Source organism: Mya arenaria, chromosome 10 (assembly GCF_026914265.1).
Source record: "Mya arenaria isolate MELC-2E11 chromosome 10, ASM2691426v1".
NCBI lineage: Eukaryota > Metazoa > Mollusca > Bivalvia > Myida > Myidae > Mya > Mya arenaria.
In genome coordinates, this window is record NC_069131.1 from 23,211,552 (window position 1) to 23,236,972 (window position 25,421).

Genomic DNA, 25,421 nt, shown 5'->3' on the forward strand with positions numbered 1-25,421 from the left:
TAACAAATATTCTTTCTATTGTTTATTGTGCATTATGTATGTTCTGTATATTATATGTTCATAAGTATGTTCAAAAGCTTATAATATGGTTATTTTTCAATCACTGTTTTCTAAATCATTACTCTGTGTGCACATACTTTTAAACCACTATTTATGTTGTTTTATTCTTAAGAGTATGTTCATTTCAGGATCAAGGTGGCGGGGGGGGCGGGGGGGGGGGGAGTTCACACTTAGTACCATGTACACTTCGCACATTTCTTAAAACAGAGTTCTTGTTCCATCCTGCATGCCTATAAATCATCTACGCCACAGAACAAGGAAAATGGCATTAATCATGAGGATCACATTTCTTTCAGCTCATGGATAACCAACATCTTTTAGTTTATGTTAAATGTATTTTTATGCCCCAGAAGGTGGGCATATTCAAATCGCACCGTCCGTCCGTCTGTCCGTCCGTCCGTCCGTCCGGCTCTGTAACTTTCCCTTGTATGGACATATTTTAAAATAACTTGCCACATGTGTTCCACATACCAAGATGACGTGTCGCCTGCAAGACCCGTGTCCCTACCTCAAAGGTCAAGGTCACACTTAGTGTTTATTCACAATGGAGTGCTGCATATAAAGACATAGAGTATAGGTTGTCATGTCCGGGCTGTAACTTTCCCTTGTATGGACAGATTTTAAAATAACTTGCCAAATGTGTTCCACATACCAAGACGACGTGTCGCGTGCAAGACCCGTGTCCCTACCTTTAAGGTCAAGGTCACACTTAGTTTTATTCACAATGGAGTGCCGCATATAAGGACATAGAGTATAGGTTGTCCTGTCCGGGCTGTAACTTTCTCTTGTATGGACAGATTTTAAAATAACTTGCCACATGTGTTCCACATACCAACCTAACCCTAACCCTGACCTAATGAGCCCTAAAATCAATAGGGGTCATCTACTGGTCAGGCCCAACCTTCATGTCAAGTTTGATGACCATACGTCCAGGAATTGTTGAGTTATCACTCGGACAAGCTTTGGTCTATCGACGGACCGACCGACATACCGACATGCCTTTGCAAAGCAATATACCCCTCTTCTTCGAAGGGGGGCATAATAAAGATGTTTAAAGGGAAATATGAAATTATCATGGTATAATTGTAGCTAACAATAGAATGGTGATGCATGGTGTGACATGGTTAGAAAGTCATAGGTAAAATGTACTTCCATATTTATTTAAAGCAAAACATATTTACATGATGTCAAACAGTATCATTTTCAAAAAAAGTATTGAATGTTTTTAATTTATCTTTCCTCGTTGAGATTTTAATGACAGAAAAATGGATAGAATATGCATCTGTTTAAACTAAAAAAGTTGTTTTATTAACTATCATTAAAAACACATATTCAAAGATAAGTAGATATATGGTTCAATTTTTCAGGATCAGTGTGTCCCACCTTAGTACCACAAATGATGCCCTTTGCAGTGATCCCTTCCAACTAAAATGGTGTTTTATCGATGAGAGGTCGTGATAAGACTTTATTGAAACAAATGAAACATATGGATATTAGCTCACCTGAACACTTTGTACTCAAGTTGAGCTATTGATCAATGTCCGGCATCTGATGTCTAGCATCAATTGCTTATAAACTTCATATTTTCCTAAACCACCTAGACAATTTTGATGAAAATGCACAGGGGTGTTTTAGGGTGGTGCTCTTTCAAAATTGTTCAAAGAAATGAATTCTATGCAGACCTCTGGTTGTCTTTGGAACATAAAGGAAAAACTACAAAACTCCTCTTGACAAAAAGCTTGCCGCCCAGTGCTAAAATATTGGTTTGTAACATGTCAAGTGGTTGTCTTCCAAGTTTATTCAAATTATGCCCCTTGGGTCAGGTTAACAAATTTCCTGCATACTGATATAGTGAAATCTTTGAAATATTCTCTTCTAAAACCATTAGGCATAGACCCTTGGTATTTTGTGTGTATCATATAGTTTCCTCTATCAATATTTTTCAAATCAGTTTGCTTGGATTGAAAAAGTCATATCTAAGGTAATAATTGTGTTTTTTATTGGTATATGGGTTAAGAAAATTGTTTTTTTGTAATGAAGAGTTTTGGTTCTGATTTATTTCGAATAGCTTGAAGGCTTTTATGTTCTAAATAAATTGTCATAAATTCATAATAATTTGACTTAATTGTATAATATACAAGTACAGACAATTATTGTTTATACTTTAATCAATTCATTAAAAGTTTGGATAGTGTTAACTAAAAATATTCTTGAATGATCAGTTTGCAGACAACTGTTTAAAGTATGTAAGTGTCCTGGTAACTGTATCAAGCACTGTCAGTTTAAGAGGGTTGGTTGATAGAAGGTTGATTTTTAGCTCGACAAAAGCTGGCGTAAGAATATGAGCTATGGGATGGTGTACTGTCCATCGTCTGTGTGTCTGTCTGTTAACAATTTCTTGTAAACATCAAATCATGCCCCTAGGGTCAAAACTGACCATGCCCTGAGTAAGGAATTATTGTTAATCTCCTTGTCTGAAACCCCTAGGCCCATATGTAATAATTTATCTTCATTTATAGTTGTCACAGTCTGTTCAAAGTATGCCCTTTGGGTCAAAGCTGGTCCCAGCCCTTTTACCTACTTCCTTATTTCTTGAGATTGACTCTACTAATTTCAACTACAGAAAATTCAAACCAACTCGGGAACTAGTTAAATAATTAAACAAAAATAACCGTGAATTTTGATTAATCTATCAGGGCTTTTTCAACAAAAAATGTGAAGAGGCCTAGCCTTTTAATTTTGAGAAATTTTAACGCGTGAAATTCAGAAAATTGGGGAAATTAAGCGCGTAAACGCCTCGAATTGGGAAATTCCACAAAAGAGTATTGAAGGCAACTATTGAATTTGATAATTTATTATTAGTTTTAAAACTTAATAGTAATTGCCGATTCAATGCAAAACATGTCTGTTTTCACAGAATCAGTTCCCTGTTCTTGGCAATTTTAAACATGTGAATAACTTCATCATAGTCTTCATCACTTAGCTGTCTCTTAGTGAGACTTATTCGCATGAGGGCATCAAGCTGTGAAGAGGCTGGGGATGTTCTTAGCTTGGTACAGATATCATTCATGCAACTGAATGATCGTTCTACAGCAGCAGTAGGCTGTGTGATGAGGAGTGCTATCTCGTAGAGGACGGCTACCCTTGAAAAGCAAATCTTGAGAGCATCATCCTTCTGTAGCTCCACATAAACATCAGACTGATGTCACTCGGTTAACCTTTCTAGATCTGAAATAGTTTTATTGAACAATTTCACATAGATTATGATAGGCGAACATAACCATAGCTTACAATAAAGGCTGTTAAAACTACTGATTGAAAAAGACTTACATTGAACATGTGAATATGGGTTTATATTGATTATCATTGGATAAGCTTAATCAAAACAAAGAATAAGTTACTTAAAAGAGCCTTATTTTGTAAAAATATCTTAATTGTATTGGCCTTTAAGACTTATAACTAAACTGTTGAGCTTTATATAGGTTGGTAAGGAATGACTGAACTATTGAAAAATAGAATGATAACAAAATAACATGGGTTCAGGATCAAACAAGATGGCCACAAACAGTGTGTTCCTTCAACATCAAACAAAAACAAAACATCTGAAACTTCTGAACTGTAATAAAATTTTGAACAGTTTTAAAACTGTAACATTTACTTCATCGCAAATAGATGAGTGCGAAATGCTAGTAGCTCTTGTTCAACAATTGGATCTACAGCTGGAGCTACTGCCCGATGTTGTTGAAACTCATCAGTTTGGCTTTGACCATAATGGGCAGCCAATACCTTTACCTTGTCCTGTATAGCATTAATTAATTGAAAAATGTTTATTCTTTTGTCCTCTTCAAGGTGGATTTTTTTTTTTCTTGAACTAGGGTTAGGATTGATACTTTTTGCCTATTGTAGTTTATTTTTTTCTTTCTAATTAAGCTGTGCTATTTGTCTCCTATTTTAGTTTGTCTTGCCTTTAGCATTGAAAGACTGGGTAATGGTTGGACATTAGTCTACCTACTGTGTTATTCACTCCTGCCTTTAACTTTTATTTAAAAATCTATTAGACTGAATAAAGCTGATTATATTTTAATTTGGTGGTTCAGTACCTGAATTCTAATCCATCATACATTCCACTCCTGTATGCTGTGATCAGCATACCCAAGGACTCTGTACATGCCTGCACCGTTTCGTTCAAGTTTGTAAAAAAGCCCTTATCTGATTGCAGATACAAGTTCAGAACTTCTACTGGTTTGAGCAGGTCGTTTAGCAGAAGAATGATGTAAACCAACTTCTGACTTGTTGCCCTATCACAAATCCCTCTAACTTCTGCGTCAGCACGCTCCTTATCTAAGGCATCTAACGTGTTGAGAATACTTTCGTACCGGGAAATGAAACTCTCGCATGCCTTGAAGTGGGACAGCCATCTGATGAAAGCAATAGCATAATGATGCATAAATTTTAATGCTTAAAAATTCCTATAAATTAAATACAAATCCTGGATATAAAATACTATCTAATATTTCAGTTTGTGAATTGATTCAATCATTAACTTAATTCAGTGGGCAAACATCATTGACCAAATCATATACCTTGTGGCAGCAGCTCTAATGGACGTCAAGGGCTCCTGGTCATACACTTGTTGTGTGCTCTTATACACAGCCGACCTTTTTGCAGAAAATGTAAAAAGTTTCCATATGCTTATCAGGAGATCCTCAACTGCTGTCATTGTTTCATTGTTTTTTACAAGGTGTGTAAAGCATAGGGCTAGTTTGTGGTTTCTGCAACTGACATACAGAGAAAGTGGGCTGACAGCTTCCTCGAAGTCGGCCGCCTTGGTCCCTTTCAGTTCATTTAGGCCAAGGTACTCCTCAAAAACACACCCTTCATCAACCCATCTAGCCATCAGTGAAGCCTGACTTCGATTAGAATTATCAGTACTCTCATCCAAGAATAAAGTTAGTTTCTTTTCCCAGAGATTATTCAATGTTTTATTTTCAATGTAAAGTACTGATATATTGCACAAATTCTGTTGCTGATGTAGAGGATGCATATGTTGTTTTGTTCTGCGACTGTACATTAAAGTCCTCATCACCAAAATCAGCAACTAATTTTGCCAATTATACCAAATTTTGCGTGTAACCCCACTTTTGCTGAACAAGAAATAGTGTCATTTTCATCATTTTTTTTACATGTCTGAGTCAGATGCCTGAGGGTTGAGGTCTCCAAGCAAGCTAGACGGCTCTTCTGAGACTGAGACATTAGGGTTGATATGTTCTGGGGCTGTGGCAGATGCCTGATGGTTGATTTCAAGAAAGCTGGATGGCTGTTCCAAGGCTGAGGCAGGTGGCTGAGGGTTGATATCTTCAGGTGATCCGGATTGTTCTGCTTCTGTCCCTCCATGACCAGTCTTTAATAAAAAGAGAATTTCATAATTTTACAAATTATGAAGTTGATTTGTATAAACAAATTGAGGTAGCCTGAAATCCCCTCTAAAACAACAACAAAATGTAGTAGTAGTATAGTAGTGGTAGTGGTAGTGGTAGTAGTAGTAGTAGCAGCAGCAGCAGCAGCAGCAGCAGAAGCAGTAGCAGTAGCAGTAGCAGTAGTAGTAGAAGTAGTAGTAGTATTCATGCACTATGTCAATAACAGTACATTTTACATCAATATAAGGTATATCACATATTGTATTTGCATGATATGTAGAATCCTAATAAGTTATTTCACAGAAAGTTAAACATGAAATACATACTACTAGATCTACTAAAACAAGTATTTCTTCCTTCTGGTGTTAATGATAAAGCTATCTACTTTATTACCAATTTTTTTTAACATAAAAAATGACATTGCACAGGATAACCCATAAAGCTTTGCACAAGTACAAAAGCTTATTTCCAACGGGGTTCATGTCTAAGGTATTAAATTTGGCATGAAATGGTTTAGTGTACAGTATTATATATTATTATATCATGTACTCAGATGAATTAAATTAATATATGACATTCATCACAAATAAACTACAATCAGTATCACATAATTATATACTATAAATATACAACACAATAATACAAATTAGTTAAGAAATATTTAAAAATTACCAAAGCAACTATATAAAAATTGTGCATATTCTTAGAAAGCGCATTTATATTTATCTAATACATAAAAAATTATGTCTACAAAAAAACAGACTTTTCCAACTTCTCCATCTCCTTTTAAGAGGTGAGTCTTAAAAATATACTTTGATTCCTGTCTTTGATGTTATTTGGAAGCATGTTCCAATCCCGTATAACATTATAATAAAAAGAAGCTGCTGTAAAACCATCATTACGTGGGACATATTTTAAGTTGGATCTACTGCCATATGAGTGAACTTCGTTACATTTGGCAAAATTATCCTTCATATAACTTGGACATTTGTCATAAAATATTTTATGTACATGATTTAGCCTAAGTTGTCTACATCTTTGTTTGTCATTTAAAAAACCAAGATCAGCGAAACTTGCCACTGAGAGCGAGATTCTACAATGAAAATTATTAATAAAACGGACAATTTCATTTTGTGCCACCTGGAGTCTATCTTTAGACTTCATGGTGAGGCCACAGTACCAAGATGATGAAGCATAGTCAAGATGACATTGAACTAATGCATTACAAAGAGTTTTCCTAAGAGATTTGTTTAAAAATTCACATTACCTATATAAAAACTTGATTCTAGCGTTAACCTTCTTAACAATATTGTTCACAGTAGATGTACCGGACAAATCAGAGTCCAATATTGACTCAAGATATTTGACTGAATCTTGAGACTTGATTTCAATACCTCACACTTGCGTAGTTTCCTCTCGTTTTGTTAAGTATTTTTCTAAAAAATGCCATTCAATGTTAATACGCATAAGGATCAAAATGAAGCACATGGGGGAATGACGTCAGAGGGCGCACGCGCATCTTCAGGTTTTGCAGTTTTGTTGACCTACATTCAAGACATTTATAAATAGCAATCACGCTTTACATTTGAATGGCATGTTTTGGAAAACATCGTAAACAATTAATAACTTTAAAGCTGAGTGTTTATTTAATTTATCATCGTTATTAATTATAATTGTATGATCATGTATTTTCACCTTGCAAGTGATCGGTATATGCGCCCTCCATAGCATGGATTTAAGGGTGATTTACTGTTCATAAAATGAACGATTTTCGACATAAAAATGATGAGGCCGTGAATCTGTAATTTGACAGACGTTGTCACATTAACCAAAGATGTTTCAAACGCAATTTTAACTTAGTACAACAAAAACTATCCAAGATAATTGTGAAAAACCGCAAAAAGTGTTCGGATTTGTGACCTTAGCCAGTATGGGTCATAGCCATAAATTAATTAAGACATTTTGACTTTATTTTGACAAGGCAATTCCCTTTTCTGATTTTGTTCAATTCAGGGTGACTTCTTAGTCTAAAATAATAGACGTGTTATATACGGGATTCTTCCAATCCCTAACGTCTAAACGGGAATGTGCAAAAGATGGGGGTGTTTTAAAAATATTGAAATTGTTTTAAGTGAAGTAATTTATGGTTGAAATTGATCATAAAGAGTTATATTCATATTTTATCATGTAAGTAAAATGTTATTTTGCGCTTAACAAGCATTTAATGCATTTAAACAAGTTGTTTACCTTTCCAATAAAACGAAAGTTGACTGACACAGACAACAATTATGCGAAGGGGACCAACTCGATATAATCGTAATAACTCGGCCTCCTCCGACAAAGCTTCGAGATAGACCTCGTTATTCAATCGAAACAACTCGGCCATGGCCGAAATGTTCCGAGCGATTTAAAACTGTGCCCTGAAGCCTTGCAGGTGCCCTTCATGTATATATCGTTATGTTTTGACAGAATGAAATGAAGAAAAGCCGTCAAACTCATAATTATAAGTTGGATATTTATTTTTTGTGTATGGAACTAATATAAAATAACATTATCTGGTAATATTTCTTGTTTTTATGATATTTTATAGACGCTATATGCTTTTACCCAGAATCCTGATCGGAACAACTACCAACTTTTGATACTAAACAATTTGTACGTGAAGGATTTGCCATATCAAAAATCTAAAAAAAATCCGTCAACGTACAATTATTTGGACTAGGTGACTTCTAACATACTGTAACAACTAACAATCATTTGCGCTACAAGATCATGTTTGTCACCAAATCAGGAGACTTTTGACTTTGTATGGACTTCCTGTAGCTACAATAATGAGCGATCAGGGATACTTTTTTTATCATTTTGACATTTCATGTGTATCCCTGTAACGTAGTCCAAATAATTGTACGTTGACGATTTTTTTTAGATTTTTGATATGGCAAATCCTTCACGTACAAATTGTTTAGTATCAAAAGCGGGTAGTTGTTCCGATCAGGATTCTGGGTTAAAGCATATAGCGTCTATAAAATATCATAAAAACAAGAAATATTACCAGATAATGTTATTTTATATTAGTTCCGTACACAAAAAATAAATATCCAACTTATAATTATGAGTTTGACGGCTTTTCTTCATTTCATTCTGTCAAAACATATAACGATATATACATGAAGGGCACCTGCAAGGCTTCAGGGCACAGTTTTAAATCGCTCGGAACATTTCGGCCATGGCCGAGTTGTTACGATTGTATAACGAGGTCTATCTCGAAGCTTTGTCGGAGAAGGCCGAGTTCTTACGATTGTAACGAGTTGTTCCCCTTCGCATAATTGTTGTCAGTGTCAGTCAACTTTCGTTTTATTGGAAAGGTAAACAACTTGTTTTAATGCATGAAATGCTTGTTTAGTGCAAAATAACATTTCACTTATATGGCAAAATATGAATATAACTCTTTATGATCAATTTCAACCAAAAAATACTTCACTTAAAAGAATTTCAATATTTTTAAAACACCCCCGTTTTTTGCACATTCCCGTTTAGACGTTAGGGATTGGAAGAATCCCGTATAACACGTCTATTATTTTAAACTACCATGTAACGCTATTAGTCCAAATAATTGTACGTTGACGGATTTTTTTTAGATTTTTGATATGGCAAATCCTTCACGTACAAATTGTTTAGTATCAAAAGTGGGTAGTTGTTCCGATCAGGATTCCGGGTTAAAGCATATAGCGTCTATAAAATATCATAAAAACAAGAAATATTACCAGATAATGTTATTTTATATTAGTTCCGTACATAATTTTTTTTTATCCAACTTATAATTATGAATTTGACGGCTTTTCTTCATTTCATTCTGTCAAAACATAACGATATATACATGAAGGGCACCTGCAAGGCTTTAGGGCACAGTTTTAAATCGCTCGGAACATTTCGGCCATGGCCGAGTTGTTACGATTGTATAACGAGGTCTATCTCGAAGCTTTGTCGGAAGAGGCCGAGTTATTACGATTGTATCGAGTTGTTCCCCTTCCCATAATTGTTATTTGTGTCAGTCAACTTTCGTTTTATTGGAAAGGTAAACAACTTGTTTTAATGCATTAAATGCTTGTTTAGTGTAAAATAACATTTCACTTACATGGCAAAATATGAATATAACTCTTTATGATCAATTTCAACCATAAAATACTTCACTTAAAACAATTTCAATATTTTAAAACACCCCCGTTTTTTGCACATTCCCGTTTAGACGTTAGGGATTGGAAGAATCCCGTATAACACGTCTATTGTTTTAGACTAGTAACGCTATGATCTCGGCCATTTAACACTGGGCGAAAAAATATATAGTAATATTATGCATCGATGTTGAATAATAATGATATAATTGTTACAAATGTACCTGACAGTGATTTTATCTGGATTAAATTTGTCGTTAGAGTCGTTATATTAACATAAATATACTCTGGGTCACGAAATGATCGTTGCAGCCCACCATTTTGTATACATGTTGATTTTTTTCGAATAAATTTGTACCCATCCGTTGACGATTTTTTTTAGATTTTTGATATGGCAAATCCTTCACGTACAAATTGTTTAGTATCAAAAGCGGGTAGTTGTTCCGATCAGGATTCTGGGTTAAAGCATATAGCGTCTATAAAATATCATAAAAACAAGAAATATTACCAGATAATGTTATTTTATATTAGTTCCGTACACAAAAAATAAATATCCAACTTATAATTATGAGTTTGACGGCTTTTCTTCATTTCATTCTGTCAAAACATTTAACGATATATACATGAAGGGCACCTGCAAGGCTTCAGGGCACAGTTTTAAATCGCTCGGAACATTTCGGCCATGGCCGAGTTGTTACGATTGTATAACGAGGTCTATCTCGAAGCTTTGTCGGAGAAGGCCGAGTTCTTACGATTGTAACGAGTTGTTCCCCTTCGCATAATTGTTGTCAGTGTCAGTCAACTTTCGTTTTATTGGAAAGGTAAACAACTTGTTTTAATGCATGAAATGCTTGTTTAGTGCAAAATAACATTTCACTTATATGGCAAAATATGAATATAACTCTTTATGATCAATTTCAACCAAAAAATACTTCACTTAAAAGAATTTCAATATTTTTAAAACACCCCCGTTTTTTGCACATTCCCGTTTAGACGTTAGGGATTGGAAGAATCCCGTATAACACGTCTATTATTTTAAACTACCATGTAACGCTATTAGTCCAAATAATTGTACGTTGACGGATTTTTTTTAGATTTTTGATATGGCAAATCCTTCACGTACAAATTGTTTAGTATCAAAAGTGGGTAGTTGTTCCGATCAGGATTCCGGGTTAAAGCATATAGCGTCTATAAAATATCATAAAAACAAGAAATATTACCAGATAATGTTATTTTATATTAGTTCCGTACATAATTTTTTTTTATCCAACTTATAATTATGAATTTGACGGCTTTTCTTCATTTCATTCTGTCAAAACATAACGATATATACATGAAGGGCACCTGCAAGGCTTTAGGGCACAGTTTTAAATCGCTCGGAACATTTCGGCCATGGCCGAGTTGTTACGATTGTATAACGAGGTCTATCTCGAAGCTTTGTCGGAAGAGGCCGAGTTATTACGATTGTATCGAGTTGTTCCCCTTCCCATAATTGTTATTTGTGTCAGTCAACTTTCGTTTTATTGGAAAGGTAAACAACTTGTTTTAATGCATTAAATGCTTGTTTAGTGTAAAATAACATTTCACTTACATGGCAAAATATGAATATAACTCTTTATGATCAATTTCAACCATAAAATACTTCACTTAAAACAATTTCAATATTTTAAAACACCCCCGTTTTTTGCACATTCCCGTTTAGACGTTAGGGATTGGAAGAATCCCGTATAACACGTCTATTGTTTTAGACTAGTAACGCTATGATCTCGGCCATTTAACACTGGGCGAAAAAATATATAGTAATATTATGCATCGATGTTGAATAATAATGATATAATTGTTACAAATGTACCTGACAGTGATTTTATCTGGATTAAATTTGTCGTTAGAGTCGTTATATTAACATAAATATACTCTGGGTCACGAAATGATCGTTGCAGCCCACCATTTTGTATACATGTTGATTTTTTTCGAATAAATTTGTACCCATCCGTCAATGATAGATAACCTCAAACGCGCAATCACAGTTATCCTCGCTTTTCTATGTATTGAGCAGAGCAACAAAACCTGTGTTCAAAATAAGGGTGATACCTAATTTGTCTGTTGTATAATGTTAAATAGAAAATTACATTAATTTCAGAGGATAAATAATAAATATTAAATTATCACAGTAACGCCATCATCATTCTCATAATCATCATCATGTAATCATCATCATCACCGTCATAATCGTCATCATGTTATCATCATCATCATCATCATCATCATCATCATCATCATGCAGCAGCAGCAGCTGCAGTAGCATCGACAATTAATATAACGATGTACAAGAAAACTTTGCATGCTATCTGAACTCTTTTTAAGAAGTCCATATATATATATACTCCAACTATAATAATAACTTGACAGATGTTTTATATAGTTATAAGATAACTCTCAATTAAAACGTACATACAAAAAAAATGCATATCACATATATCATTTCACAGAAATACTGATCGAAGCGGCTCGGATGTGGATGGAGTCAAAATATCAAAAACATCTTCAATGTCATCACCAGATCGTTTCTTCGTCACCAATGGTGTTCTTTTGTACCGTTTGGCTCTTGGAGAAATTATCTTCGAACACGTAGCACACTGCATTTTTTTTTTAAATATTATCCATTCAATATATTTCTTGCATTATTCCGATTCTAAGAAATCTTAAAGGAAACATGAAAAAATAAATAATGTTCAATGTGATCACCCAGATGAAAACAATCGGTGCAGGTATCAGCATCAAACAATTTTGGCATGTGAAGCGAATACTCTCCAGTGTTCATTTTTTGGCGGCTGCTTCTTTAATCACTCGGTACCACTCGGCCATTTGTATATTGTATAATACAAGACATAGTAAAGTAGTAACCTATGCTGCTGCTTCTGCTGTTCTGCTGCTAATGGTGATGTTGACAATGACGGAAATGCACAATCCTCTCTTGTAGTCAAGTCATTACATATATAATATACAGTTTTATGTTTTTTACTGTCTCGATGTATAATTCAAGGAATGACTGTGTTGTTGTTGTTGTTGTTGTTGTTGTTTTATGTGCACAGTTATATGTATTATCTTGTACCTATATAAGTCATACCGGTACATAAATTTATAAACAATCCGCTTATACGTGTGAAATATTTCACTAGCTTGTAGAAGTAAACAAATAGACACACAAAATCGCTGTCTAGACTCCCGGCAAGTCACCGCCAGATTTATCCATATATCGTTACAAAAACTACCTTTAATTTAAAGAAAAGTTATTTTTTAAATATCTTCTACATATATGTATTGACTTGATACATAATATGTAGAAAACAATGTAGAAGCCCTAAATGCGCGATATCACGGTGGAACGTGAACTATGTGCTTACTCACTGAATTTTGACTACTTCTCACTTTATAACCTTTATTGATACATTCAAATTAATATTTCATAAATGTAATGCATAGGCGAATAAGCTATGTTCTCCCAACTCGACACGTCAAACACGTTAGCGTTAAGCGCATTTAAATGGTTGCATTTAAAATAGTGTTATTTAACCGAACCTATTAACGACCAAAACATTCGAAATCCTTTACCCCGTTTCATACACAGTGATTTGGTTAGTCTGGAGTTCCTTCCCCTAACACTATCGTTATGCAGTGAGTTCGACGTTATATTCTATACTAGCTCACAGTCTGACCATTGGAATCTATACACCCTTAATTGTTTCCGTAAATTAAACCATGAAACTGTTGACTGCGACCATTTCAACTAGTTTTATTTCCGGATAGCCCTTTAAGCTCCCGTTTTAGTATAATAACTCTTTTAAGGATTATAACTTGGACTTCCAATATGTCGACATGGATAAACAGCCTCAAGTCAACTTTGTAAGTGCTCCGTCACCATGACGTGTCGCTGTTGGAATCAAGTATGCTAACAGTAATATATATATATGATTTTACTTTGAAAATATCAAAGACGAATATTTGAATGTTATTTTATGTATGTTTGGCTCATAATGGTACTTTGTCAAGTGTTTGTGGTTATAAATGACTGATGTATAGCATTTTTAATGCAATGTCAGATTCTACTTGAGAGAATTGCTCCCATTTGTCCAAATTTTATTTTCATCAATTGTGGCAATCAATGAAAGCAGATATCACAGTAAAGATTTTCCTTTTCTTTTTGTAATATATCTTCAAGAATATCAAAGACACTGGGAACTGAAAGGTTTTATACCAAGACTTAGAGTTATAATTGATAATGACAAAGTTATCAAGTATTGCATTATTCAAATATAATTTCAGGTTATGCAGATTGTTGAGAGCAATATGATGAGGGAAGGCAGGAAAGAGTCTTATTGTCTGGTAATGTTAACAAGAAATGTTTAAAACACTTTCTTTTTTAACCATGATTTCCAATATGATATTATGTGAATTGTGATCCTAGAATTGGACTTTTTCCTTTATTGGATTTTAGGAATATTTAACTGCTTCAGACTTTGAAATAATATCATGACAGTAAAGCAAACCACAAAGTATGTTTTAATATATTTTGCCTAATACTATCGTACAGACCATCCATTTAGCATACCCTTGTTGTAAAAAAAACTTCTTAATATTTGCACAATAGGTTTTAAGACTTTGATTTTTGAAGGTGATCAACAAAAGAAAGATTTTTCATAGAATTTTCTTTTTGATTTAATTGCAGTATGTACTTATGGCAAAATGGTGTTCGAGAGGTGGCGAAAAAGGATTTGCTTGCAGCATTGAAGAACGATATATGTATGTTGTATTTGTTTTCTTCTAAATATGTGAATACTGTGTTAAACTTTAAATCTTGCCATGAAATAAGTATCATGTATTCCAATTTCAATTTGTTTAAATCTTGCCAGAAAATAAGTATCATGTATTCCAATTTCAATTTACCAGTATTACTATATCATAATCCTAAAAGATCCTCTACAACTAAACTTTATGCAAAAATGTTGTTTATACATTTAAAATTCTTGTAATTTCCTGCTAACAGCATTTATTCCTGTATTGCATATAATCTGATAAATGCTCAAGATTGCCAAAAAAATTGCTAACTGCTGATCTTTGATAAATGGGGATGCTTTTAATCTATATCTTTATTATTTATTTTTCAGACAAAGGACAGAAAGAAAGGTTCTCTTAACATAGAAAGTATGAAGAAATAATGAAGTTCACACTACAGTTGACAATCTGGATGGGTTTCCTTTGTTATTTGAACATGATTTATTTTAATTTACATAACAAGTATGCACTACAATAATGAATATCTTTATTAATAGTAATGATATTCCATTGAACATGGATATGGAAAAAATATTCCTTGACAATGCAAGATAAGATAAATCCAGACATAGAGTCTTCAGTTAACTTGGATGTGTTCCATTTGTTTCATCCACAAACTTGAAATTTGTCTTGTAACTACATGTATTTTTATGAGGTTAAGTGTTGAGTAATCAACCTTTATCAAAACATATTCTTATTTGGGGATAGTATGTATTTATGTTGACACTATGTATACCTTCATTCTCTTCATTTTTCTGTACAAAACAAGACCAAATGTGTCATTTTAGTTTAACCATTTTAAACTGTATTTATTCTACTCTTCATTGAATACCCATTCGTATATTATCAAACATTTTAACAAATTTAAATGTGTTGTTATTTTGATTATATTGTATTGGTGTCATAGGGTACATGTACATGTCCATTCCTAGCCTTCAAGAAAAAACAGATATATTCTTTGTTGTGAAATGTGTTCTTTATGCGTATACATATAGAGTGGCTACAGAGAACTCAACATTTTTCTTACAAAATATCTAAGGGTTTCCCTGCATGTGATTGCTACATTCAGTGTACCTCATGTTATTTAATACATTGTATATGATCAAATAAACAGATTAAGAACCAAAGCTGTTGCTAAATTCTTTTTAAAAGCTGTATATGTACAAGACAATACTGAGACTGTATAGACACCAATGTTTGTCCTAACTTGAAAATGTATAGATTCCAATGATTGCCTTGAGTTTAGGCTGTATAGATTCCAATGTTTGTCTTAAGCTGAGGCTGTATATATTCTAATGTTTGTCTTCAGTTGAGGCTGTATAGATTCCAATGTATGGTTCAGTTGAGGCTGTATATATTCCAATGTTTGTCTTAAGCTGAGGCTGTATAGATTCTAATGTTTGTCTTCAGTTGAGGCTGTATATATTCTAATGTTTGCTTTCAGTTAAGGCTGTATAGATTCCAATGTTTATCTTAAGTTGAGGCTGTATAGATTCTAATGTTTGCTTTCAGTTAAGGCTGTATAGATTATAATGTTTATCTTAAGTTGAGGCTGTATAGATTCCAATGTTTGTCTTAAGCTGAGGCTGTATAGATTCTAATGTTTGCCTTCAGTTGAGGCTGTTCAGTTGAGGCTGTATATATTCTAATTTTTGTCTTCAGTTGAGGCAATATAGATTCTAATGTTTGTCTTAAGCTGAGGCTGTATATATTCTAATGTTTGCTTTCAGTTAAGGCTGTATAGATTCCAATGTTTATCTTAAGTTGAGGCTGTATAGATTCCAATGTTTGTCTTAAGCTGAGGCTGTATAGATTCTAATGTTTGTCTTTAGTTGAGGCTGTATAGATTCTAATGTTTGCTTTCAGTTGAGGCTGTATAGATTCCAATGTTTATCTTAAGTCGAGGCTGTATAGATTCTAATGTTTGCTTTCAGTTAAGGCTGTATATAATCTAATGTTTATCCTAAGTTGAGGCTGTATAGATTTCAATGTTTGTCTTAAGCTGAGGCTGTATAGATTATAATGTTTGTCTTCAGTTGAGGCTGTATAGATTCTAATGTTTGTCTTTAGTTGAGGCTGTTCAGTTGAGGCTGTATATATTCTAATGTTTGTCTTCAGTTGAGGCTGTATATATTCTAATGTTTGTCCCTACCTTGAGGCTGTATAGATTCTAATGTTTGTCTTCAGTTGAGGCTGTTCAGTTGAGGCTGTATAGATTCTAATGTTTGTCTTCAGTTGAGGCTGTGTAACGTTCAATGTTTGTCCAGGCTGTACTGAATCCAAGATCTCTCAAATTTGAAACTGTTAGATTCCAATATCTGTCTTAATATGAAGCTGTATACATTCCATTGTTAGTGCTACTTTGGAGTTGAAAAGACTCCATTGTTTGTCCTACTGTGTAGCTGTCTAGATTCCAATGTCGATCGAAACAGTGAGATATAATTGTTTATTTCCTTGCAAAGTATTTATTTTATTTAAAATTGTCATCTTTTGTCTTAATTATTATCTGAAATCTCAAAAAATGTGGAAAAAGAAATTTTCATATATTTTACGACATTTCAATGGGGTGTATAGATTCCAGTGGTCAGACTATGAGCGTGTATAGAATATAACGTCGACCATGCAGTGAGACCAGACTATGATTTAGTGGAAATGAGCTGAATTTTGACCTTTACAAAATTTAGTGACATTTAACCTAAAATAACCTAAAATATATAAAAAAAATTTCAGATTCATCAAAGGGGTCACTCCTACCAACTATCTAGCATAAATAACTATGATTTACTACGCTTTTACAAAGTCAGAAAATCTCGAATTGTTTAATATTTTTAACTTGATGTTCACATGTCAAATTTCAAGTCAAGAACCTGCTGTACATGGAACAACAACCCATTACAGCTTTAACAATGTCGAGCAGGTCTTCTACCGATACTATGCTCAGCAAGTGGGCCCAATTTTTATCAAGACGGCTAGTGTTATATTATTGCATATTTTTTGTTGTTGATAGATATAAGTTTAGGTTAAATAGAAAACTTGTATGTTTTGTAAATTCACTAAAAAAACAGAGGAGCGCTCACATTTGCTCTGCAGCACTCTTGTTTAAAAAATTGATATCACCTTAGTCAAATTCTTAATTGAACGTAAAACTATAGTGTAGATATATCTGTTATATTTCATAGTTGTTGTTTTTCCAGGTTCATGGATATTTATCTCTGTGATGAAGGGTTTAGCTTTTATGTGATGTAGGCGATGGCAGATGGTTTGGAATCTTGTTTTCAACATTTTCCATATGGAGAAGAATTTACATACCTGCACATGGACAACAGGTATATTGACAAAAACAGCGTTCAAGTACATCCCTTGTGCGCTGCATATTAATATTGAAATACCACTGCATTAGAAAAAACGAACAGCATAATATTTATTATGCCCCCCTTCGAAGAAGAGGCGTATATAATGCTTTGCACATTGTTTATAACTCGGTTATGCGTTGAATGATTGAACAACTTCGTAGCTTCAATTACGATAACTTTTAATGAGCATGTGCTTTTTAGAACAAGGGAGCCAACTCTTGCATAAAAGTATAACGGGAGGGACCGTACTTAAACTACGGTATAGTAATTAGTATAGCCAATACTGTTACACACATGTCGGTCGGTCGGTCGGTCTGTCAGTAGACCAAAGCTTGTCCGAGTGATAACTCAACAATTCCTAAAGGTATGGTCACCAAACTTGACTTGAGGTTGGGCCTGACCAGTAGATGACCCCTATTGATTATAGGGTTCATCAGGTCAAAGGTCATGGTCACAGTGACCTTCAATGGAAAAGGGATTTTAAAGCTTGTCCCAGTGACAACTCAACAATGCCAAGATCTATGGTCATCAAACCTGACATTGAGGCTGGGCCTGACCAGTAGATGACGCCTAAAAGAAGGTCCGAGCGATAACTCAACAATGCCTGCACCAGTGGTCCTTAAACTTGACAATTCCTGGACCTATGGTCATCAAACATTACATTAGGGCTGGGTCTGACCAGTAGATGACCCCTATTGATTTTGTGGGTCATCGGGCCAAAGGTCGAGGTCACAGTGACCTTTAACGCGAAAAAATTAACAAAGCTTCTTTTAGTGATATCGCAACAATGCCTGGACATATGATCATCAAACTCAACATGGAGGCTGGGCCTGACCAGAAGATGACCCCTATTGATTTTAGGAGTCATTGGGTATAACGTCAAGGTCACAGTGACCTGAAATGCGAAAAGGTTGTTCGAGTGATAGCTAGACAATGCCTGCACCCATGGCCCTCAAACTAAACTTGGGGGTTAGGCTTGACCTGCAGATAACCCCTTTTTATTTTAGGGGTCATCGGATCAAAGGTCAAGGTCACAGTGACCTTGAATGCAAAAAACTTATAATAGTTCTGTTCTTCTCTAACCTTTCTTAATGTCATGGATTGAAGGCAGTCAGTTCAATATATTGTATGTAATTCTATGTTTAAGGAATGGTATCTGGTGCATTCTAAAGGCCAGCATAGAGAAATAGGATTTACTTAAATGGAAGCGATCTCACAAAGTTCGGTCCTGTCTGAGATCTGTGGAAGGTAAGTTGTAAAAATGATTTTTAGCTCGTCTGATTTTTTTTTAATGACGAGCTATTGTCGTCATTTGATTGTCTTTGTTGGTGGCCTTGATTAGGTTTATGCGTTTAGGTCACTTACATGGAAACTATCAATGTTATCACTTTGAAACTTAGGGAACTTATTCATCTAATACCCTTCTTCACATTCAGGCTTTCAAGCGGGACCTTCTTTTCCTACTTGTCCTTCTTTTCCCTACTTTTTTGTTAGGCTCCTACTTTTCCCTACTTTTTCTTGAAAAAGCCATACTATCCCTACTTTTTTGTAAAAATAGTTTGAGAAAGGATATAAAAAGTTTTTAACTACATGCATTGATTGAAATAATCTAAATCTTGATATTAGTAAGAAGCCATTTCTAGTATACAGTAGGATTAGTTTGATGCAGTAGGTCTCCAGTGCTGCAAGAGGGGTTCTATGATGAGAATGAGTGGTTTATGTTGACAAGTCAGAGACACCGATTCCAGGTTCATCTGCTCATTCTGTGACTGAATCCGTCTTGAAGCACTGGCTTCTTGGTAAAGATAACTGCATGTACATCACAATTGATTAATAGGTTTTGTAGTCATTTATTTGCATCCAAAAAGGTAAGTGAAGAGCCCTTTTTCCTTACTTATTGCTCTAAATATCTCTATTTTACCCAACTTTTTTCAAAAAGATCCTCCTACTTTTATTCCTACTTTTTCGTTATTGGTCACTTGAAAGCCTGCTCATTGTACCCTAAAGATGCTGAGTCTCACCTGATTTCTGGGGTAAAAACATGGATTTTGGTTGATTTTGAGAACACAGGTTTTTGAGTTGTGGGCTGTTTCAAAAAAATGGTACCATTAAGTTTTTCTATTGTAGAATTATTTCTTGATAAGCAATATGCACAATTCGCTGTATTTCAGTTATGTACCAACTTTTTGCACTACTTTGCAAAGTTTGATTAGAATATGTCAGACCAAAAAAAAGTTATTTGAAAAAAAACATAGCAAAAAATGTCAGGAGTGCAACAGATATTTGGGACATTTACAATAAAATGGATAATTTGAATGGCTCTCATTAAGAAAATACTTCATTTATAAGAAAAAATCCAACTTTGTTCATTAGTTCAATACCTTAACTTATGCTGGTTTTCCTCAGAATGCTTGTAATTGTAGTTATCTTGTAAAACCATGGCAATGAACAAACATACTACGAAAAAATAATCGCACAAATAATTAGGGAAACTTTTCAAAAGAAAGTCTTAAACTTCTAGTGCCAGTATTTTTCTTTAGATTTAAAATGTTAATTGTGAAGCAATGCATGTAATCTTTGAATTCAGGCCATAAAATGTACATTGTGAACTACTATTCCTCCAATATCTGACACTATATGATGACAACCAGAGTTTGTCAGGAGTGCAACATTTACTACTTAGTCGTGTGTAAATGTTAATGGTTGAGTTAAAAACAGGTGAAGTTGCATTTCCAGGAAGTATTTGATCAATACTTTCAGATTTCAGCACTTATAACTGTACTTGATGCACTCACTATCAGCATTAGGCTAATAACTGCATGTCAGGAGTGCAACATTTATATGACATGCTGTTTTGACCGATAGGAAAATGTAAATTTATTGCTAGGACTTACCTTTTGTTGTTGTTTTTTCAAAGTAGACATATAAAAGATGTATTTGAAATAAAAAAAAACTGGTATTGAAATGAGTTTTAAATGATAAAATTGGTTTACGTATTAAATCCATATTTCAAATTTTATTGAAACTGAAACATGAAAAATATAATTATGGACATTTAAGAATAAAACCTTACTAATGAATAACATCAAAGTAAATGTAATAGGTTTAGAACAAACATTTAAGTTGAATTTTAAAGAAAGATTCATTCCCATTATTAACACAAATTAACACAGCTTAACTTGTTGCACTCCTGACAAAATTTTATAGAATGAAACCAAAAGTTTGATTAAAAAAAGACACACAGTAATTATATTTTGCAGTGACTATAGTGTTATTTGAAAAACTATTTTGACTGTAAATAATGGAGACTTATTGTTGATTTACCTGTCATAAGGAGATCACAAATTAAACTAAAAACACATCCCACTATACAAATTAATGCTTCAACAGAGAGATCCAAGAGATTCCGAGATAAACTGAGAGGCAACAGTGAAAACCTTAAGCAAATGAGACAGAAAGGAAGAGGAAAACCAAAGTATAAAGAAGAAATAAAACAAAAAAGACTATTGAATCCTACTTATGATGCAAAAGCATGGTCAGATATCAGATGATGGCAGAAAGTAAGCCGCAAAAGGAAAGCTAAAACAGAAGAGAAGACTAAAAAGCTGACACCAATACACACCTGTAAGACTTCCAATGAAAACCAAAAGTCTAGTCTTTAAAGCAGCAGATATATTTAGTATAAGAAAGAGAGCTGAGCATGTAGGCAAACACCCAAGTCGAAGAGCTTGGGCAAAACTATTGGACACCTGATAAAAAGCCACCTGAAGAAGAAGGTCCAAGCTGCTAGGAGAAAGTAGTGATTTATAAAGGAAAGGAGAACTGGGAGTCAGTATTGAACTTGAAGTTGGAAGACCAAGAAAAGAAGTGTCGGATGTTAAGTAGAAGCTGGCATTTTCCACCATGGATTTACATCTTGATAGAAAAGAGCTAAACAGTTACATGAAAAGAAAAAAGAACATTTGAACAAGTTAAGGACAAAGGCTAAAGCTTACAAGAAATATAGACTGATATTCTCAAGTTTCAAGAAGCAATAGTTGTTGAGTGTAATGTTTCTGGATTTTTTTCATTATGCATACCATCATTACAGAATGATATGATGACACTTTGTTTGTTTAATTTAAAACTAATATTAACGATAAATGAATACTTTTTCACATAATTCCAATAAAATGTATTCGCTTTCAGAATAGAAAGCGAAAACTATAATATGTATTGTTTTTACACTATTTAAACAAATATGAATGATTTTTAAGGAAGATCATCATAACTGATGCACATACTTTTAATGAAGAAAATGTTATAGTTCAGTTTCTTACATATATTTTTTTTTTGTCAGGAGTGCAACGTTTCTGGCAATTTAGATATGTAAATAAATTGTGGCATCAAAAATTTAAAAAATGATCAGAAAGTTCAAGGTTGTCTTTCAAATAAACATTTTGGATATTAATGTTTTAATCTGGCTATTATTTTAACCAAGACAAAAACTTTTGTGTGCACACATTGCGAAAAAAACACAATATTGTAATAAAAAACATATTTCTAGTTCAAAATTGGACATACAGTTGTTTTGAAGGTGTTAAATTGTGTAAAACATCTTTGCCAATGAAACTCAAAACCATCTATGTTTACTTTGTTGAGTAGTTTTCAAAATTTTGATATGTTAGCTGATCTAGTAATTCATATGTTTTTCCTTTATCAAGTTCATTAAAAGTTCTGCTTACAATTTATATTGGTTGTTTTCACTGAACCATTTGCATTTTTGTAAACTTTGATAATTGTAGATCATTTGGATATGTTAAATGAAGTGATGTAAACACTTTAAAAAATGTGTATATTTTCTGCCTCTGGTTCCATTTTTTTTAAACAGCCCTTGTACATTTGCAATGGTAGGGGTAGGGTGCGGGATATTTTAGTATTTCTGGACTAATTTTTAAGCTGGTCTGATTTTTTAGGTTTTGTACTTGAGTCACTTACATGGACACTATCAAAGCAATCACTTTCAAACTTTGGAATACATGTTCACTTTCAGATGTACAATATCAAAAAAATAAATGGTAAAAGGATAAGTTCTGACTAGCGTTCAGCACCTGCAGGCAGTGCTCTTGTTTAAGTTTTGTGCTTGGGACACTTACATGCAATTTATCAAAGCTATCATTTTCAAACTTCGGAATACCTGTTCACTGTCAAATGTACAATAGTATAAATGAATAATTTTACAAGTTACATAACCCTGTAATGTATAAGGCTTGATTACTGCCCCTTCTAAACTTAAAGGTTTCACACACACAATATTTGTAACAGTCAACATAATGCAACTAAACTTATTGTTTAAGAAACATTTATGAACAATTTTACTTGGATTGAGGGCTCCTGGAATCAAGGTCACTATTACTAAGAATAGGAAAACTGTGTTGTATTTAATATCTTGATATACCTGTTCACTATCAAATGTACAATAATGAAGTAAGAGTGTTACAAGTTATGTTACCCTGTCATCTTTTGACTGGATTATATCACCTTGTTAACTTAGAAAGTTTCATAAACAAAATATTTTAAACATGACCATATTGACCAAGTGGACACAGCACACTGCCAAGACAATGGAAGAGGTATCTAATACAATTTGGCTCGCCTCTGGCAGTGCGCACAACATGTCTCTGCGAATTAATGACTCTGGCAAATTGGTGAATTCTTTGACTTTGACTCCTTAAGCCCATTCAAAAGAAATACCATCTTAGACAGTATCACTACACGAGTATGTAATACCATGAGCAGAGGTCAAAAACAATTTTAAACATTATTTCCATTTTAATTCAGAGGTGAGAATGTTGATGTTCATGTTATGTGCATTAAGTGCAATTTATTCCAAACACTAAGAATTGTACATGTGAATTTTCTTTTGCAGGATTTTAGCCGACAACCCATTGAGTGCGTTCGTCAGAGATCATGCGAAGGACAGGGAGATGAAAGTTCAAGTTGGCAAGCCCACAATGATGGCTCTCTCAGATAGAACCCTAAACGCATCCAGCTAAAAGGACTTGATGCAAAAATGCTCTGTGACTTGTCTGACCAGATTGACCTTTTTGTTTTAACACCAGTGTATGTTCCAAACCAACAGTGCCAAGACCCTTATATAAGTGAAACAATCACTTGATGTCAATATGCTGATATGTAATCTTTATAAACTTAATTTAAGGTTTGAGAATGATCCTGCCACTGAGCTCATGAAACCAGTCTCACTGTTTTATTGACAATTATTTATGTAATAGTTAGATGACAGGAAGTGAATTCTTAATGATTAAGAATGGGCGGAGTGTGGTGAGCGTAGCCAAAGAATCCTTAATTATTAAGAATTCACTTCGTGTCATCTAGCTGACTAAGAATACAACCTCATTGGCTGACACATAGTCGACGCAATATATGATGCTGGGAGTGTGTATCTGATGATTGGCAGTAGGTAAATCTTTAAACACACGCGAAAGTTGAACATCTTAATGATTAAGTCTGCTACTTACTAATTGGATGCCTGTCTGCAATCTCATATATATATATCTTCTGTGAGGTAAGTGAAAATGTAGGTTGTATTCTAATCAATAGTAACAACTTCATATATATTGATTTCAAGTGATACACTTCAGTTTTAGCAATGAGTGATAAAAGGGTGCTACACCCTGTATTTTGTTAATAGCACTCCTTTGCAATAATGGTGACCAATAAATGATTATGAATACATACTATCTTAATGAATCTGGCAGTTGAAGTCAAAACTATTTGAATTGAACACATTCATAATGTTGTTTTTCAAAATGATGATATTTATGTTCTTCACAGCCTGATACAATGTACCTTTTAATAGCAACATTTCCATTTTTCTATAGAGTCTTCCTTTTTCTAAACTTGGCTAAGCCTTATAAAGAATTTTAGCTTGAACTTTTGCCTATGAATAAGCATCGACAATATAATTTGTCAGGTCCTATGTTGAAAATTGAATATTTCTTGAAAATTCATGACTTGTACAATGCTAAGTAGTAAGTCTGTTTGAAATTGTTTTCGTTTTTATAAATGAGCCCATTTATTAACTGGTCTAATTATACAATAGTATAAATGATGCAGTATGTATTTTCAATTTAAAGTATATTTACCTCCATTTCTTGTTTTACGAGCAATTAACTATTGTATAAACCTCGCATTTTTTTTCTTTTAATAATAATTTAGAATGGATTTGAAATTGTGTTCATGTTGTTGTTGTTATAATTTGGGGAAATGTGTATATTTGAGTGATGCATAATTTACTGTATATTTGAATACAAGTGTTTTGATAAATGGTTTTCTTCCTTGACCTCATTTGACCCGATGACCCCTAAAATCAATTGGTCATGTACTGGTCAGGCCCAACCTCACAGTCAAGTTTGAGGGCCATGGGTGCAGGCATTGTCGAGTTATCGGACAAATTTTAGCATTCAGGTCACTGTGACCTTGACCGTTGACCCAATGACCCCTTTAATCAATAGGAGTTATCTCCTGGTAAGGCCAAGCTTCCATGTCAAGTTTGATGACCAGAACGCAACACTATGTGCCATCCT

The 25,421-nt window shown here is 33.9% G+C and overlaps 1 protein-coding gene and 2 long non-coding RNA genes across 6 annotated transcripts; 2 read left to right on the forward strand and 1 right to left on the reverse strand.

Annotated features, from left to right (window-relative positions):
• Window positions 1-2,898: 2,898 nt before the first annotated feature.
• On the reverse strand, window positions 2,899-9,979 carry LOC128206563 (uncharacterized). Of its 2 annotated transcripts, none has more exons than XM_052909124.1 (4): window positions 9,874-9,979; window positions 4,644-5,461; window positions 4,161-4,478; window positions 2,899-3,288 (listed from the first exon to the last, which is right to left on the reverse strand). In XM_052909124.1, exons 2-4 carry the CDS (start codon window positions 5,141-5,143, stop codon window positions 3,255-3,257), a joined length of 852 nt encoding a protein of 283 aa, XP_052765084.1. In that variant the 5' UTR covers window positions 5,144-5,461; window positions 9,874-9,979; the 3' UTR covers window positions 2,899-3,254. The 2 variants fall into 2 exon arrangements, with proteins under 2 accessions (XP_052765084.1, XP_052765083.1); XM_052909123.1 differs by lacking the exon at window positions 9,874-9,979 and adding an exon at window positions 9,242-9,458.
• Window positions 9,980-11,151: 1,172 nt separating this feature from the next.
• On the forward strand, window positions 11,152-25,155 carry LOC128205269 (uncharacterized). 2 transcript variants are annotated; one of them, XR_008256205.1, is made up of 4 exons: window positions 11,152-11,180; window positions 17,677-17,808; window positions 18,983-19,083; window positions 23,744-25,155. It is a non-coding gene; the product is annotated as an uncharacterized LOC128205269 (long non-coding RNA). The 2 variants fall into 2 exon arrangements; XR_008256204.1 differs by lacking the exon at window positions 11,152-11,180 and adding an exon at window positions 13,242-13,284.
• LOC128205268 (uncharacterized) lies at window positions 13,317-16,245 on the forward strand. 2 transcript variants are annotated; one of them, XR_008256203.1, is made up of 4 exons: window positions 13,317-13,593; window positions 13,973-14,032; window positions 14,376-14,449; window positions 14,815-16,245. It is a non-coding gene; the product is annotated as an uncharacterized LOC128205268 (long non-coding RNA). The 2 variants fall into 2 exon arrangements; XR_008256202.1 differs by having other exon boundaries at window positions 13,329-13,552.
• Window positions 25,156-25,421: the final 266 nt, after the last annotated feature.

Coding starts and splice junctions, on each gene's coding strand:
- LOC128206563 (XM_052909124.1), bottom strand. CDS start 5,143: ATGAGGACTTTAATGTACAGTCGCAGAACAAAACAACATATGCATCCT. Junction 4,479..4,643: donor ATTAGAGCTGCTGCCACAAG/GTATATGATTTG, acceptor TGCTTTCATCAG/ATGGCTGTCCCACTTCAAGG. Junction 3,289..4,160: donor TATGATGGATTAGAATTCAG/GTACTGAACCAC, acceptor AAACTATTTCAG/ATCTAGAAAGGTTAACCGAG.